This window comes from Panthera uncia (genome assembly GCF_023721935.1).
Source record: "Panthera uncia isolate 11264 chromosome A3 unlocalized genomic scaffold, Puncia_PCG_1.0 HiC_scaffold_11, whole genome shotgun sequence".
In the NCBI taxonomy this organism is placed as follows: Eukaryota; Metazoa; Chordata; class Mammalia; order Carnivora; family Felidae; genus Panthera; species Panthera uncia.
In genome coordinates this window covers 71,760,800-71,772,824 of record NW_026057578.1, presented here as the reverse complement: position 1 = coordinate 71,772,824, position 12,025 = coordinate 71,760,800, and the positions used below count along the sequence as shown (strand labels likewise).

Genomic DNA, 12,025 nt, shown 5'->3' with positions numbered 1-12,025 from the left:
CTGTCAGTACAGAGCTCGATGTGGGGCTTTAACTGGTCAACTTGAGATCATGACCTGAATCAAAGTTGGATGCTTAACTGAGCCACCCAGGCACCCCTACAATTTACTTTGAATTATATATACAATCAGGGCGCCTGGGTGGCTCAGTCAGTTAAGCTTCCGACTTCAGCTCAGGTCATGATCTCGTGGTTTGTGGGTTCGAGCCCCACAATGGGCTCTGTGCTGACAGCTCAGAGCCTGAAGCCTGCTTCAGATTCTGTGTCTCCCTCTCCTTATGCCCCTCCCCTGCTTGTGCTCTGTCTCCCTCTCTCAAAAATAAATAAACATTTTAAAAAAATTTTAAGTTTGAATATGTATAGAATCTATGAATTCTTTATAGAACTCCAGGAGTTCACTGTATCATTTTTTGCCTAATCTGTATGCTTGAAAATTTTCATAACAAAATGTTGGGAAAAAAAAATCTTATACGGAAACTCAATGTATAAAATATAAAATGCAGAATGGCTCTGGGGTAGTAGGGGTGGGGTCCCAGAGCCCCTTCAGTTGGCCCCTACTTTGTTTGTTGAGGTTGTCCTTGAGGAGTCTCCTTGGAACTCTGGGAGTTGGAGGAACACAGCTTGAAATTTCTGCTATAGACAGCCTACCTGGGCAGGCTGGGGATGCAGATGATGAATTGCCAGGACCAACAACAAATGTAGCTCAGGAGCACGATGGAGTTGTACCATGGGGATTTTAGCTACTTAAAGATCTGCCACAACCCATCTACTAAAGCCAGGGTATCACTAACTTTTTGACTTGTCCTACGAGCAATCTCTTTCCAAAAAATGTAAAAGTAGGAAGGAAAAGTGCTACAGAGAACTGAACTGTGACCACACAGGAAGGGGGTGCTGATAAGTGATGGCGAATTGATGGGAAGGACAATGAAGGGAACACTGGATACACTCAGAAGCGTATCTTAGAAAAACTACCAAAATCATACCCTGACAGGATGTTTACAAATGAAGAATTAAAGAGGAAGGCATTTAAGGAAACTAAAGTTGCTGCCGAGGGAACTGGTGTGTTCAACGTCTTAAGCGCACAAATGATGGAGGAGCGGATAACCAAGGATGAACGCAGAAGTCTTACACAGAAAACTTTAATAGTTTCAGGAATGCTAAAGTCAAAAACTAAGATAACCATAAAGGAATTCAAAGATACAGGGAGGACTAGAAAAAAAATAGGCAAAAGTTAGAACACATCTTAGATCACATGATTTAATACAAACGGAAAGGAGATTTACTTATCTCCTCTGTAAAGAGAATGCTCTTCAAACCAGAAAGGGCAAAAAAGAACTATGTGCTTGAGTGCAGGTTCTTTTAACATGACCACACAAGTAAAGTCAGGAACAGCTGAGGAGTTTAGAAGCCAGGAGAGGTGGCCTCAAACACAAAAAGGTTCCTGTATTCAAAAGGGAAAACAAGCAGACTCTGGCAAATATTGATTCATGAGTTGATGCAATCCCTGGAAAATTCTAGGGTGAATTATTACACAAAAGGTCAATAAGCACTTGGAAAAGGAAGTAATGATCACTAGACAGCAACAAGGGTTCAGTGTGAAATACGTGTCTTTTACCGATTGGTTTATTAAAAGGGGAGATTTGCTTGCTTGCTTTCAGCAAGATATCTGCCAAATCATTAATGATGTGTTATCCGGAGTAGGATAGAAACGTGAGCTCCAAGATAGCACAGTCGGGTAAATGTAAATGTCTGATCCTGACTGAAGAACTAGAACTCAATGTGTACATTAATAAACAGAATAACTGAATAGGGCTCCTGACGGTGATGTTTGGTTGTCCTTGTCTTTTTTTATTTCCCGTGATTTAAAACTTACACTTGTGAAAAGAGAAGATGACATGATGCTGGAAGGGAAAGTAAACATTTTGAAAAGGTACTTAAAACGTGTTGACAGGTTAGAACAAGGAGGTGAAGTAAGATAAATCTTATTTGGTACAAAGTTCTGTGCTCAAATTTAGAGTATCAATTGTGTAAGGACAAGATGAGGGATAAGCTGAACATTTCTTTGGAATGAAATCTAGGATTCAGTTGCATAGTGTGGCAGCCCAAAGAGTTGGTGCTATTTTAGTTTGATTTAATACAAATACAAAACAAGAAGGTAAAATTCTCCCTGACCCTGAACTCGTCAGATTACATCTGAGATGGTGAATTCCATCTCAGAGGAGACAGTTTAGAATGGAATTGATAACATGGAGTGTGCCTAGAGGGAGGGGCAGCAGGAAACCATGTCCTGTGGGAAATGGCTGAAGAACTGGACACGTTTAGGCTGGAGAAACTGAGATTTCAGGGAGTCGAGGACTATCTTGCTCCATATGAAGGCTGTTCAGCTGTATATAGAGCTAAACGTTTTAATAACTGAACTATTTAAAAATGAATTGGGCTGCTTTGTGAGGTAGTACACACTTCCTCTCCAAGGAAGTACCTATTGGAAGGCACTGGCCCAAGATGTTGTAAAGAAATTCTTCCTCTGCAGTTTGTGAGATGTTGGATTTGATGACCAGTGAAGGCCTTTCAAGGAGGAATTCTATACCATGAGACTCTGACACCTAGTAGTAAACAGTGTCATAAAGGTTTTTAGATAGCATAAATAACAATGGTGATGTAGATAACATTATTGATTGCTTATATTTAAAAATCCACTTGGAGGGGCACCTTAACTGCCTCAGTAGGTTAAGCTTCTGACTCTTGGTTTCATCTTAGGTCATGATCTCATGGTTTGTGAGTTTGAACCCTGTGTTGGGCTCCATGCTGACAGCGCAGAGCCTGCTTGGGATTCTCTCTCTCTCTCTCTCTCTCTCTGCCCTCCCCCACTCACACACTCTCTCTCAAAATAAATAAATAAACTTAAAAAAAGTCTTTAAAAAATAAAAATAAATATCCATTTAGATACTATGCATAGATTTTAGGTTATTAATGAGACTGAGCAAGTAAATATAATAAACATGCAGTATTACCTTGACAGGATATGAAAAAAGCTTAACAAAACCGAAATCATCTCCAGTGGCTAAGAGGGAACAGTCTTTGGTAAGACTGGCAGCATTTACATCAGTCACATCGCTGTGTGCAGGCCAGATTCCCTCACACGTAGGCCCCAGCACGCAGGTCCACGTGTCCCACTCTATTTTCTCAATCTTAAAAAGAAGGAAAGAAATCAATATATTTTTGCACAACCTAGAGATCTTTTTCTTTATTGTAGTTGACATGCAACGTTACATTAATTTCAGGTGGACAGCATGGTGATTTGACAACTCTACGTGTTCATTAAGGTACACTTAACAAAAGTGTAGCTACCACCTGTCACCACGTGACTCTGTTACACTACCAATGACTGACTATATTCCTTATGCTGTACTATTTAAAAAAAAAATAAACAGCAATAAAAAATGCAGCTGAATAGTCCTTACTGATGACTTTGCCAGCACTAGGCAATTATGTTGTGATCTGAGGTGCATAAGTTCTAAGATGCAGTTTTTAAGTGGCATATGGATTATCTAAGTAAACACTACAGTCAGATAACCATTTATTTTTTTATGTATAAAATCATTATTTTGGAATTGTGGAAATCTGACAATAAGAAAGTTTTTTAGGGGGCGCCTGGGGTGGCTCAGTCAGTTAAGTATCTGACTCTTGATTTCGTCTCAGATCATGATTGCATGGTTGTGAGATCGAACCCCTTATCATCAGGCTCTGAGTTGACTGTGGAGCCTGTTTAAGATTCTCTCATTCTCTGGCTCTCAAAAAATAAATAGAATAGAATAGAATAGAATAGAATAGAATAGAATAGAATAGAAAAGAAAATCTAAAAAAATAGTTTTTTAGTTCTTGTAGGTTTTAGCATCATTTAAGCCCTAAGCTAGATCAGGGTTTCTCAGTGTCAGCACTATTAATGTTTTAGGACAGTTGATTCTTTGTTGTCAAGGGCTGTCCTGTGCATGGTAGTATTTTAGCAGCATTCCTGTCCTTTACCCACTGGAGGCCAGCAGCCCTCCTTCCCAAGCTGTCCCTAGACATTGACAAATGTCCCTGCGGGAAGAGGCAATATTGCTCCCAAATAAGAACTACTATGGGGCTGATTATTTAGCAAATTATTTTAAAAAGTCACAAGATGTAACTTTTTTTGAAGGAGTGCTTCCAGAAGGAATGAGTAATAAGATTCTGCAGCTAGCCTAATATCCTGTATGCTAGAGAGAGACCACCTTACGAACTTGAAGAGCTGTTCATATTGCATTACTATGACTATATTCTATCCTTTAAAACTGTTTTCTCTGAAATTCATGGACAAAAGATTTGAAATTCATATAGGTGAAATCCTGATATAATCTAGGCTTTCCTTTTTAAAATAAACAATAGTAACAACACTGTGTATTAGACTTCCCTGGGGGATTTGATCTGTTAACGCACCTACGCATTACAGAGAAATGGCAAGATAAACATGCAGTTGGGTTTTAGTCACAACGTGGGGAGGTATTAAATGTATTTTAGTCACTCAAATTTCTCTTCATTTAACATTCTGTGCTCCCCCTGGAACCATGCCGAACTGGAACCAAACAGCAGCGCTGGCCCTGGTGATTTGGGGTGCCTCAGGCAGGACCACAGACTGAGTTAACTTGAGGTGCCTCCTCAGCAATCATCTCCATTTTCTGGGGTTCTTATCCACTAAACTGGCCTTCGCAGGAAGAGAAGGCAAACGCTCCTGCTGGTTCTGCAAGCAGGCTTTCTGGCCACTGACTCCCTTCCACGTTCCAGATTCTGTTTCTGAGACTTTCCTGTCCATCTCCAGTGCCAGCGCCCTATGTGGCAGTTTCCCTGACCTCGTTATCTAGGCACAAAAGCGGGCAGTTGGGGCGGGGGCGAGCTGTTATTGCTCACCCTGAGATCACCCCAGCAGATCATCCTTGGCCAGATCTGGACACTGAGGTCCCCAAGCAAATACCCAATTTGTTGGAAGCTACAGAAATTGCATTTAAAAGGGAGCATTAAAAAATGATCCCTCTAACCCACAAAACCCAAAAGGGGCAAACGTGTTAAAAATCCTGAACCTTAGATGGAAGAGGGGTCCTCAAAGGGTCTCTTCCATAGCATCTTGCCTTGGGCAGATGTGTCATTACCATCATCATTTTCCAGGGGAAGGAAGATCCAGAGAGGTGAGTCACTTAAATCACAGCTGGTTTAGGAGGCAGAGGGAAGTGGGCTCAAGAGAGCCGGCCTCCTAGTTTAGTGCTGCTTTGACTGTGCTGTGCTGTACCAGATGGATTTAAATGGGCATTTTAGTATTCGTCATACTTAACAATTTGTCGAGTAAGGTTTGTGTTAGTTTCACCATGGCTGTTAAAAAAAAAAAAACAAAAAAAACCTTTTTTGAAAAGAGGGTTTCTGTAGTGCCTGGGTGGCTCAGTTGGTTAAGCGTCTGACTCTTGATTTTGGTTCAGGTCATGATCTCATGGTTCTTGAGTTTGAGCCCAGTGTTGGGCTCTGCACAGCAGTGAGGAGCCTGTTTCGGATTCATTTTCTCTGTCTCTCTCTCTCAAAATAAATAAATAAACTTAAAAAAGAAAAAAGAAAACAATACTCAATTCTGCCTCACTGGCTTTATTATAGCAAGAACATTTTTGTTCTCTGACAGTGTGGAGCCTGCTTGGGATTCATTCTCTCTCTCTCTCTCTCTCTCTCTCTCCTCCCACTCCCCCAAGATAAATAAACTTTTTTTTTTAAGAGGATTTCGTCATCCTTCATAGGTAGCTGAAGGGCCTGACACTACTGGTGGAAGAAATGCTGAGCTGCGTCTCCAGTGCCCTTAGGTGGCAATACCAGAGAATCCCAGGCGTGAAAACATCAGCTGGATGGCCTCCGCAAACAGCAGCACCAGAGACCAGCCTCTGGAATACCAACTGTGTACCTCAGAGTGACAGATGAACTCTTCAGAGCCAGAGTCTGGTATGTGAAGAAGCCTTCTTATAACACAAATTTTCCTCTTGTGCAGATTCTTAAACACAGTAATTGCTCATCGGTCCCAAGTTGGTATCCTTCCCCCTCCACCATTTGGTTCGACTGAATTTTATTTTAGTGCACTTATTTTGGGGCACCAGAACATGAAGGGAAAACACAGATGAAGTGATGTAAAATGACGCTTAAATACACAGGAAAAATCCAAAAGGCCCCATGGTCTAGGCTGCCAAGTAGTCACACATGGACCCCTCGAGACTGGGACCACAGCTCCATGGTCCTCTTACTCTCCTGGAGGCTTAATCTCCCTGTCTGTAAAATGAGACTGACAGCCATCACACAAGAATGTTCACAAGACAATAACACAGGCGTACAAAGTGTCCAGTGAATAAAGGACTTAATTTAAAATATCTCTTACTCAAGGCTACAGAAGTTTCTTTAAAAAAGTTAGAATGACAACTGATCAGAGATAAATACATTGGAATCTGGGAGTGAGATCGATTGATCAGCAAACAATTTCCATTAATATAATGCCAGCATCTCTAACAACTTATACTTCTTAAGTACTGCACATAGACTTCTTTTAGAAACCATGAAAACATTATGAATGGGCACATATCCCAATGTTTCTGGGAGTACTTTGCAATGATGGGACGGTTTCTCTTAATGACAGACTGAAGTTAGAGGCAGATGCCTATCCCTCAGTGGTGTACCCTCTGACACCTTTCCCTCTAAGGAAGCAATTATTTCCTTTTCATTCATCAAAGGTTATATAGCAAATAAATGACTCAGGTTGTCTCCTGGGGCTAAGAAGAGGTCCTTAATGCTCAACCAGGCAACCACCTTTCAGCCATCCATGTTCACTCTGTGGAACCTCCATACAGACCCTGGAAGAAGCACTTGGCCGCAAAAGCACCTTAGCCTTTAGAAAGGCATTAGTTCATGGATTCAAAAGTTGTATAGAGGCTTTGATTTCAACAACTAAGAAATTATGTATGTGGCCAAAGACATGAGGAAAACAGGGAAAAGGGAAACAGTTTGATACAAATGGATGGTCAGGTTGTACATAGTTTTTGTTTTAAAAAGTAATTTTTCTTACCGCAGAAGATAGTGTTGTTACAAATACTTACTGAGAAAGTAAGTTTCAAAAGTTTATGTTCACAGAAAGCTTTGCACCAAAGGACAGGGCATGTCCAATGGAAGAAGTAATATGTAGCATCCAAATTATAAGCTTAGTCATTGTCTTGCAGCAGAGGAAGATTAAGCACAAGGCTGACTGTCCAATGCTCCATCAGCAGACCAGTGAATTCGTAGGTTCTCAGAATGTAGGGAACCAGATTAAGCACTCAGATTTAAGAAACAATCAAGCTTAAAGGTACACTAAATATAACCCATACTAATGGATAATAATGGACAGGCTTTATTAAAAATGCACATATTAAATCTTCATGAAACACTTTTAAAAAGCTCTGTGTATGACTGTTACCTCCGAAGGTCTTATTATATGCCGCTTGCCTCTCGGAGCTTCAAAAAAGAGTTGTTCTTTGGCACCCGAATTAACTTGCAATAATTTTCCTAGTATGATAGAATGAAGCAAAAAGACAATTAACATCTGCATTTATCTTTCTGTTGTAAAGATACAAGCACGGTTGCAACTATTTTGATTCATTTTAATCAGGCTCATAAATTGAGCAAAAGAATGCTGGATTATCCAGAAGTGCACGTAAAGTCAATTATATGGCAGGGCAGAAACCCCAAAGCTATGAATTTTTTAATGTGGGCGTCATAAAATCTGACCTTGCACATCCCTCATAGAATCAAGCCTGCTAGGTTTTACTCTGTTATAAAAGGAATATCTGTTTTTCAAAAGCTTGACTAAATCTAGGCTTTTTGCTCATTTTCCTGGTTGCACAAATGTGTAGTAAAAGGAAACTGCTTTGGCAAGAATTGTGGCATCACAAATGAGAACCTTGTGGTAAGCACTCACATTTACCCAGGTCTAAATTCTAAATTTGTACTTTAAAGCCTAGAAACTAGAATATAGTGACACATAAAACAACATAAAAATGCTTGCCCTCTCCCCCTATCTTACTTGAAAAATTGTAAAGAAATCCAAGATTTTCCCAAAACAACACGTTGAGCAAAAACAGTCTTTCAGTCTGATGTAAAATTAAAATCTAGTAATCACTATGATTAATGTTGAAGAAGAATAGACACCCTGATTCTCCTCTTTATACCTCATTGATCCTTTATGGCTTGAAATTTAAATGACTCAAAAGACACACACTCTAGTATTTTTTTCAGCATTTTTAAATCATGGGACATTTCAAACACATATAGAAGTAAGAAGAATATAAAAAACTCCTACCGCCCAGTTAATGTTCAGTTTCAACAGTTATTAGCACATGGCCAGCCCTGTTTCATGAGCCTCCGCTCAAGGCCTTCACCCCAGATGATTCCGAAGCAGATGTCCCAATACTTCATTGGTAAAAAATTCAGTGTACATTTACATCATACTATTTCTTCCCCTGCTCTCTTTTCCCCCATAACTCTGTACATCTAGTAGTCTTGAAATGTCTTTCTTGCAAAAGTAATATCAAAATAACTTGTCATGGTCTTTAACGTTTAAGTGGGTGCCACCTGGGTCTGAAATCTAGTTTGGCTAACCTTCAGAAGTTACAGGTCTATTTCTCAGTGAATAATTAAAAATAAGGCTCTCTAATTTTGTAACTGAAAACCTTAATTGTTTCTAATTTGCTGGGTTATAATATGGTGATGAGGGGCCTCGACTGTGAGAAGCAAGTGAATTTGAAAAAGTTTCTTTTGAAATGGGCACATTTCCCTGAATTTATGGCTGAACATATACAAACAAAGTAGGTAGTTAAATTAGCTTTGGCTATTTAGTATTGTAAGAAAATGAATAATATTTCTCCAATGAACTAAATAGACCTACAAAGTATTTTTTAGTATTTTAAAGAAAACTCCAAAATTATCATAATAGTTAAGTGAAATACTTTAAGACTGCAAGATTATTAGAGGATCTAAACACAAGACACAGGCACCAGAATGCTGTGTAGCACCACAGACACCTGTGGGGTACCAACCTGGCTCATGTCCCACCCCTGAGAACTTCCTTCCCACCTTGCCTGGACCCCTGTGGTTGTGTTTGTCCTCTGGTAGAAGACGCTGCCCCAGACGCTCCCAGAGCCTGACCCAGTCAGGCTGCAGATGGGAGTGGGCACTCAAATTCTCTTTCCTGGAAACTTAGGATCTGGGAAACTCAATCGGTGGGTGCCTAGCTGGGATAAGATGGACTTTGGAACTTAGGGTGACTTTGGGGAGCAACAGAACAGACCATGTGCAAATGAATTAAGGAAAGTTGTCCTGCAGAGACAGGGGCCGAAAACCCAGGAGAGCAGTAGACTCTGAAATGAGCTGCCTCACAGCAGGAGAAGAGAGAGGAGCGAAGTGCCTGCTTGCTTTTCTGGTTCATTCCTAAAGCCAGTTCCTCAGGAGATGTTGCTTCCTGCTCTTAGATTCTATGAGCTATCCCTATATCTTCCAAATAACCTCATTCTTTACTATTATTTAGAAAATTTAAGCTGAGTGGGTTTGAGTTCCTTGCAACCAAGGATGTGAAGAAATTTTTAAAACTGCAGCTATTCTTATATTAGGAAAGAGGAATTATGGGTATGATTCCCACCCCCAACCCCAACCCCCTACCATATTCTTTACTGCAGTTACTACTTTTTTTTTCAAGCACACAGAAAATATTTGGGTCACCACTCTTTTTTTCTGCTGCCTCTGCTCTGTCATAAAGGCACTGAAATATTCTGAGAACAGAAGCAAAGAGCAAAAAATCTGTATAATCCATGTATAATTGCCACTTAGTAACAATAACTCTATTCTTTCAGAAGTGTCACATTTTTATTCACTAGAAATGTCTACTCACAAGGTGGAAGAGAATCAGAAGAGCCAGATGTCCTCATTACTAAGCAGGTATAGGAAACCACACACCCTGCAGGTGGATAGAGCTATATAATCCACGAAATGATTCACACCCATCATCCTAGTTGTTATATAATTTTTAAGTTAGAACAATTCCAAAATTCATACTAAATGTACCAAATATATCAGATCATTTGCAATGAAAATGGGAATGAGAGTTCTATTATGGCCCAAACTGTTGACTGGACTTATAGTCCTGATATTTCTAGAAATGAACTAATATCAACTAGGAAATATTCTTCCAAATTTTATCTCTCTCCACATTTTCCCCCTTCTCAGCAGCTTTCATTCAGGGGCAGCTGACATTCCTGCAAAAGGCTGATGGGCTTTTTGGTTCCTTAGGACCCATGGTTGCCATGGACACGAAAGGCTGTGCCACCCCCCACCCCTGATGAGCCAGCTGGCTCTAGCAAATGTGTTCACTATTTTTGACAAGATCAAAGGCATGAAATAGAATCCTGCTCCTAAATTCTGCTCTCTGCCCTTGCCGGACCCTCAAGGCCCTGCTGTGAAAAACTAGGCTGGTCTTGAGGCAGTATGGCACATTCCTGAGGTCAGCCACTTTGGGAACTGGGATATCAGGAGCACAATACCAACATGACACATGCCTCATGGCAATCAAATTGGAGTTAAACCAGAGAAGATCCATGGGCATACTTGCTCTGATTCTCCAGGTAATATAACTCCTCCCTGAAAATCAAAAGTATTCTATTTTCCTCTCCGTCCATAGAACACATTTGGTCTGATGCTCTCATTTGACCAAAGAGGCCACATAGGACAGGAGATGAGGTAGGTTTTCAAAGACCTCGGCCTCCTTACTCCCAGTGCCTTTTCTATCACCCTGAGCTCTGGTTGGACCACTGAAGCTGGCTTAGGGCAAAATTGTGGAAATAGTGAGGTTTGCTCCTCTGCCTGCAAAGTGATTGCTCTACATTGGGGGCCTTTATATATAAAGACTATCACCTCCATGATTGCAACCCACTGATCCTGGCCAAGATCTTGTTCTTTCCACCTAGGACTTACTCCTCTTTATAGCCCTAGCATCCAACACAGGGCCTACACATTTGCAGATTAAAAAAAAAAATCCCCAAATGCAAATAAAAACCAAAATAAGATACCATTTCATACCTATCAGGATGGCTATTATAAAAAAGACCTCCTCCCAAACCAGAAAATGGCAGGTGTTGGTGAGGACGTAGAGAAACTGGAACACTTGTGCCCTGTTGGTAGGAATGTCAAGTGATACAACAGCTGTGCAAAATAGTATGGTGGCTCCTCAAGAAGTTAAAAATAGAATTACCATTTGATTCAGCAATTCCCCTTCTGGGTAGATGCCCCAAAAGAATTAAAAGCAGGGTCTAGTACACTCACGTTCATGGCAGCATTATGCACAATAGCTAAAAGGTGGAAACAACACACGTGTCTGTCTGTAGATAAACAAAATGTGGCATATACACACTTTGGAGTATTATTCAGCTTTAAAAAGGACGGAAAATAAACAAGAATTTTTTTTTTTTAATACTAAAAAAGGGGAGGGGTTGCCAGGGTGGCTCAGTCAGTTAAGAGTCTGACTCTTGGTTTCCGCTCAGGTCATGATCTTGCGTTTTTATGAGTTCGAGCCCTGCGTTAGGCTCTGTGCTGGCAGCACAGGAAACTGCTTGGGGTTCTCTGTCTCCCTCTCACTCTGCCCCTTGCCTACTTGCACTGTCTCTGTCTCTCTCAGAATAAATGAATAAATTTTAAAAATTTTAAAAAGGAAGGAAATTCTGACACATGCTATAATATGGATTAATCTTGAGGACATCATGTTAGGTGAAATAAATCAGTTACAAAAAGACAAATACCATATGATTCCACTTACATGAAATACCTCGAGGAGTCAAATTCATAGCGACATAAAGTAGAATGGTGGTTAGCAGGGTCCGGGAGAAGGGGAAAAGGGGAGTTCTTGACTGATGGGTATAGAGGTTCGGTTTATAGAAATGGACAGTGGTGAAGGTTGCACAACAGTATGAATGCAG

At 40.5% G+C, this 12,025-nt stretch overlaps 1 protein-coding gene across 1 annotated transcript in view; it reads right to left on the bottom strand.

The window, feature by feature from the left end:
• EML6 (EMAP like 6) overlaps window positions 1-12,025 on the bottom strand; it is a 162,743-nt gene that overhangs the window by 50,257 nt on the left and 100,461 nt on the right. The window contains exons 24-25 of the mRNA XM_049649840.1: window positions 7,483-7,571; window positions 3,008-3,184 (exon numbers count right to left, since the gene is read on the bottom strand). Coding sequence (XP_049505797.1) covers window positions 3,008-3,184; window positions 7,483-7,571 — 266 coding nt within the window. The remainder of the gene's footprint in view (window positions 1-3,007; window positions 3,185-7,482; window positions 7,572-12,025) is intronic.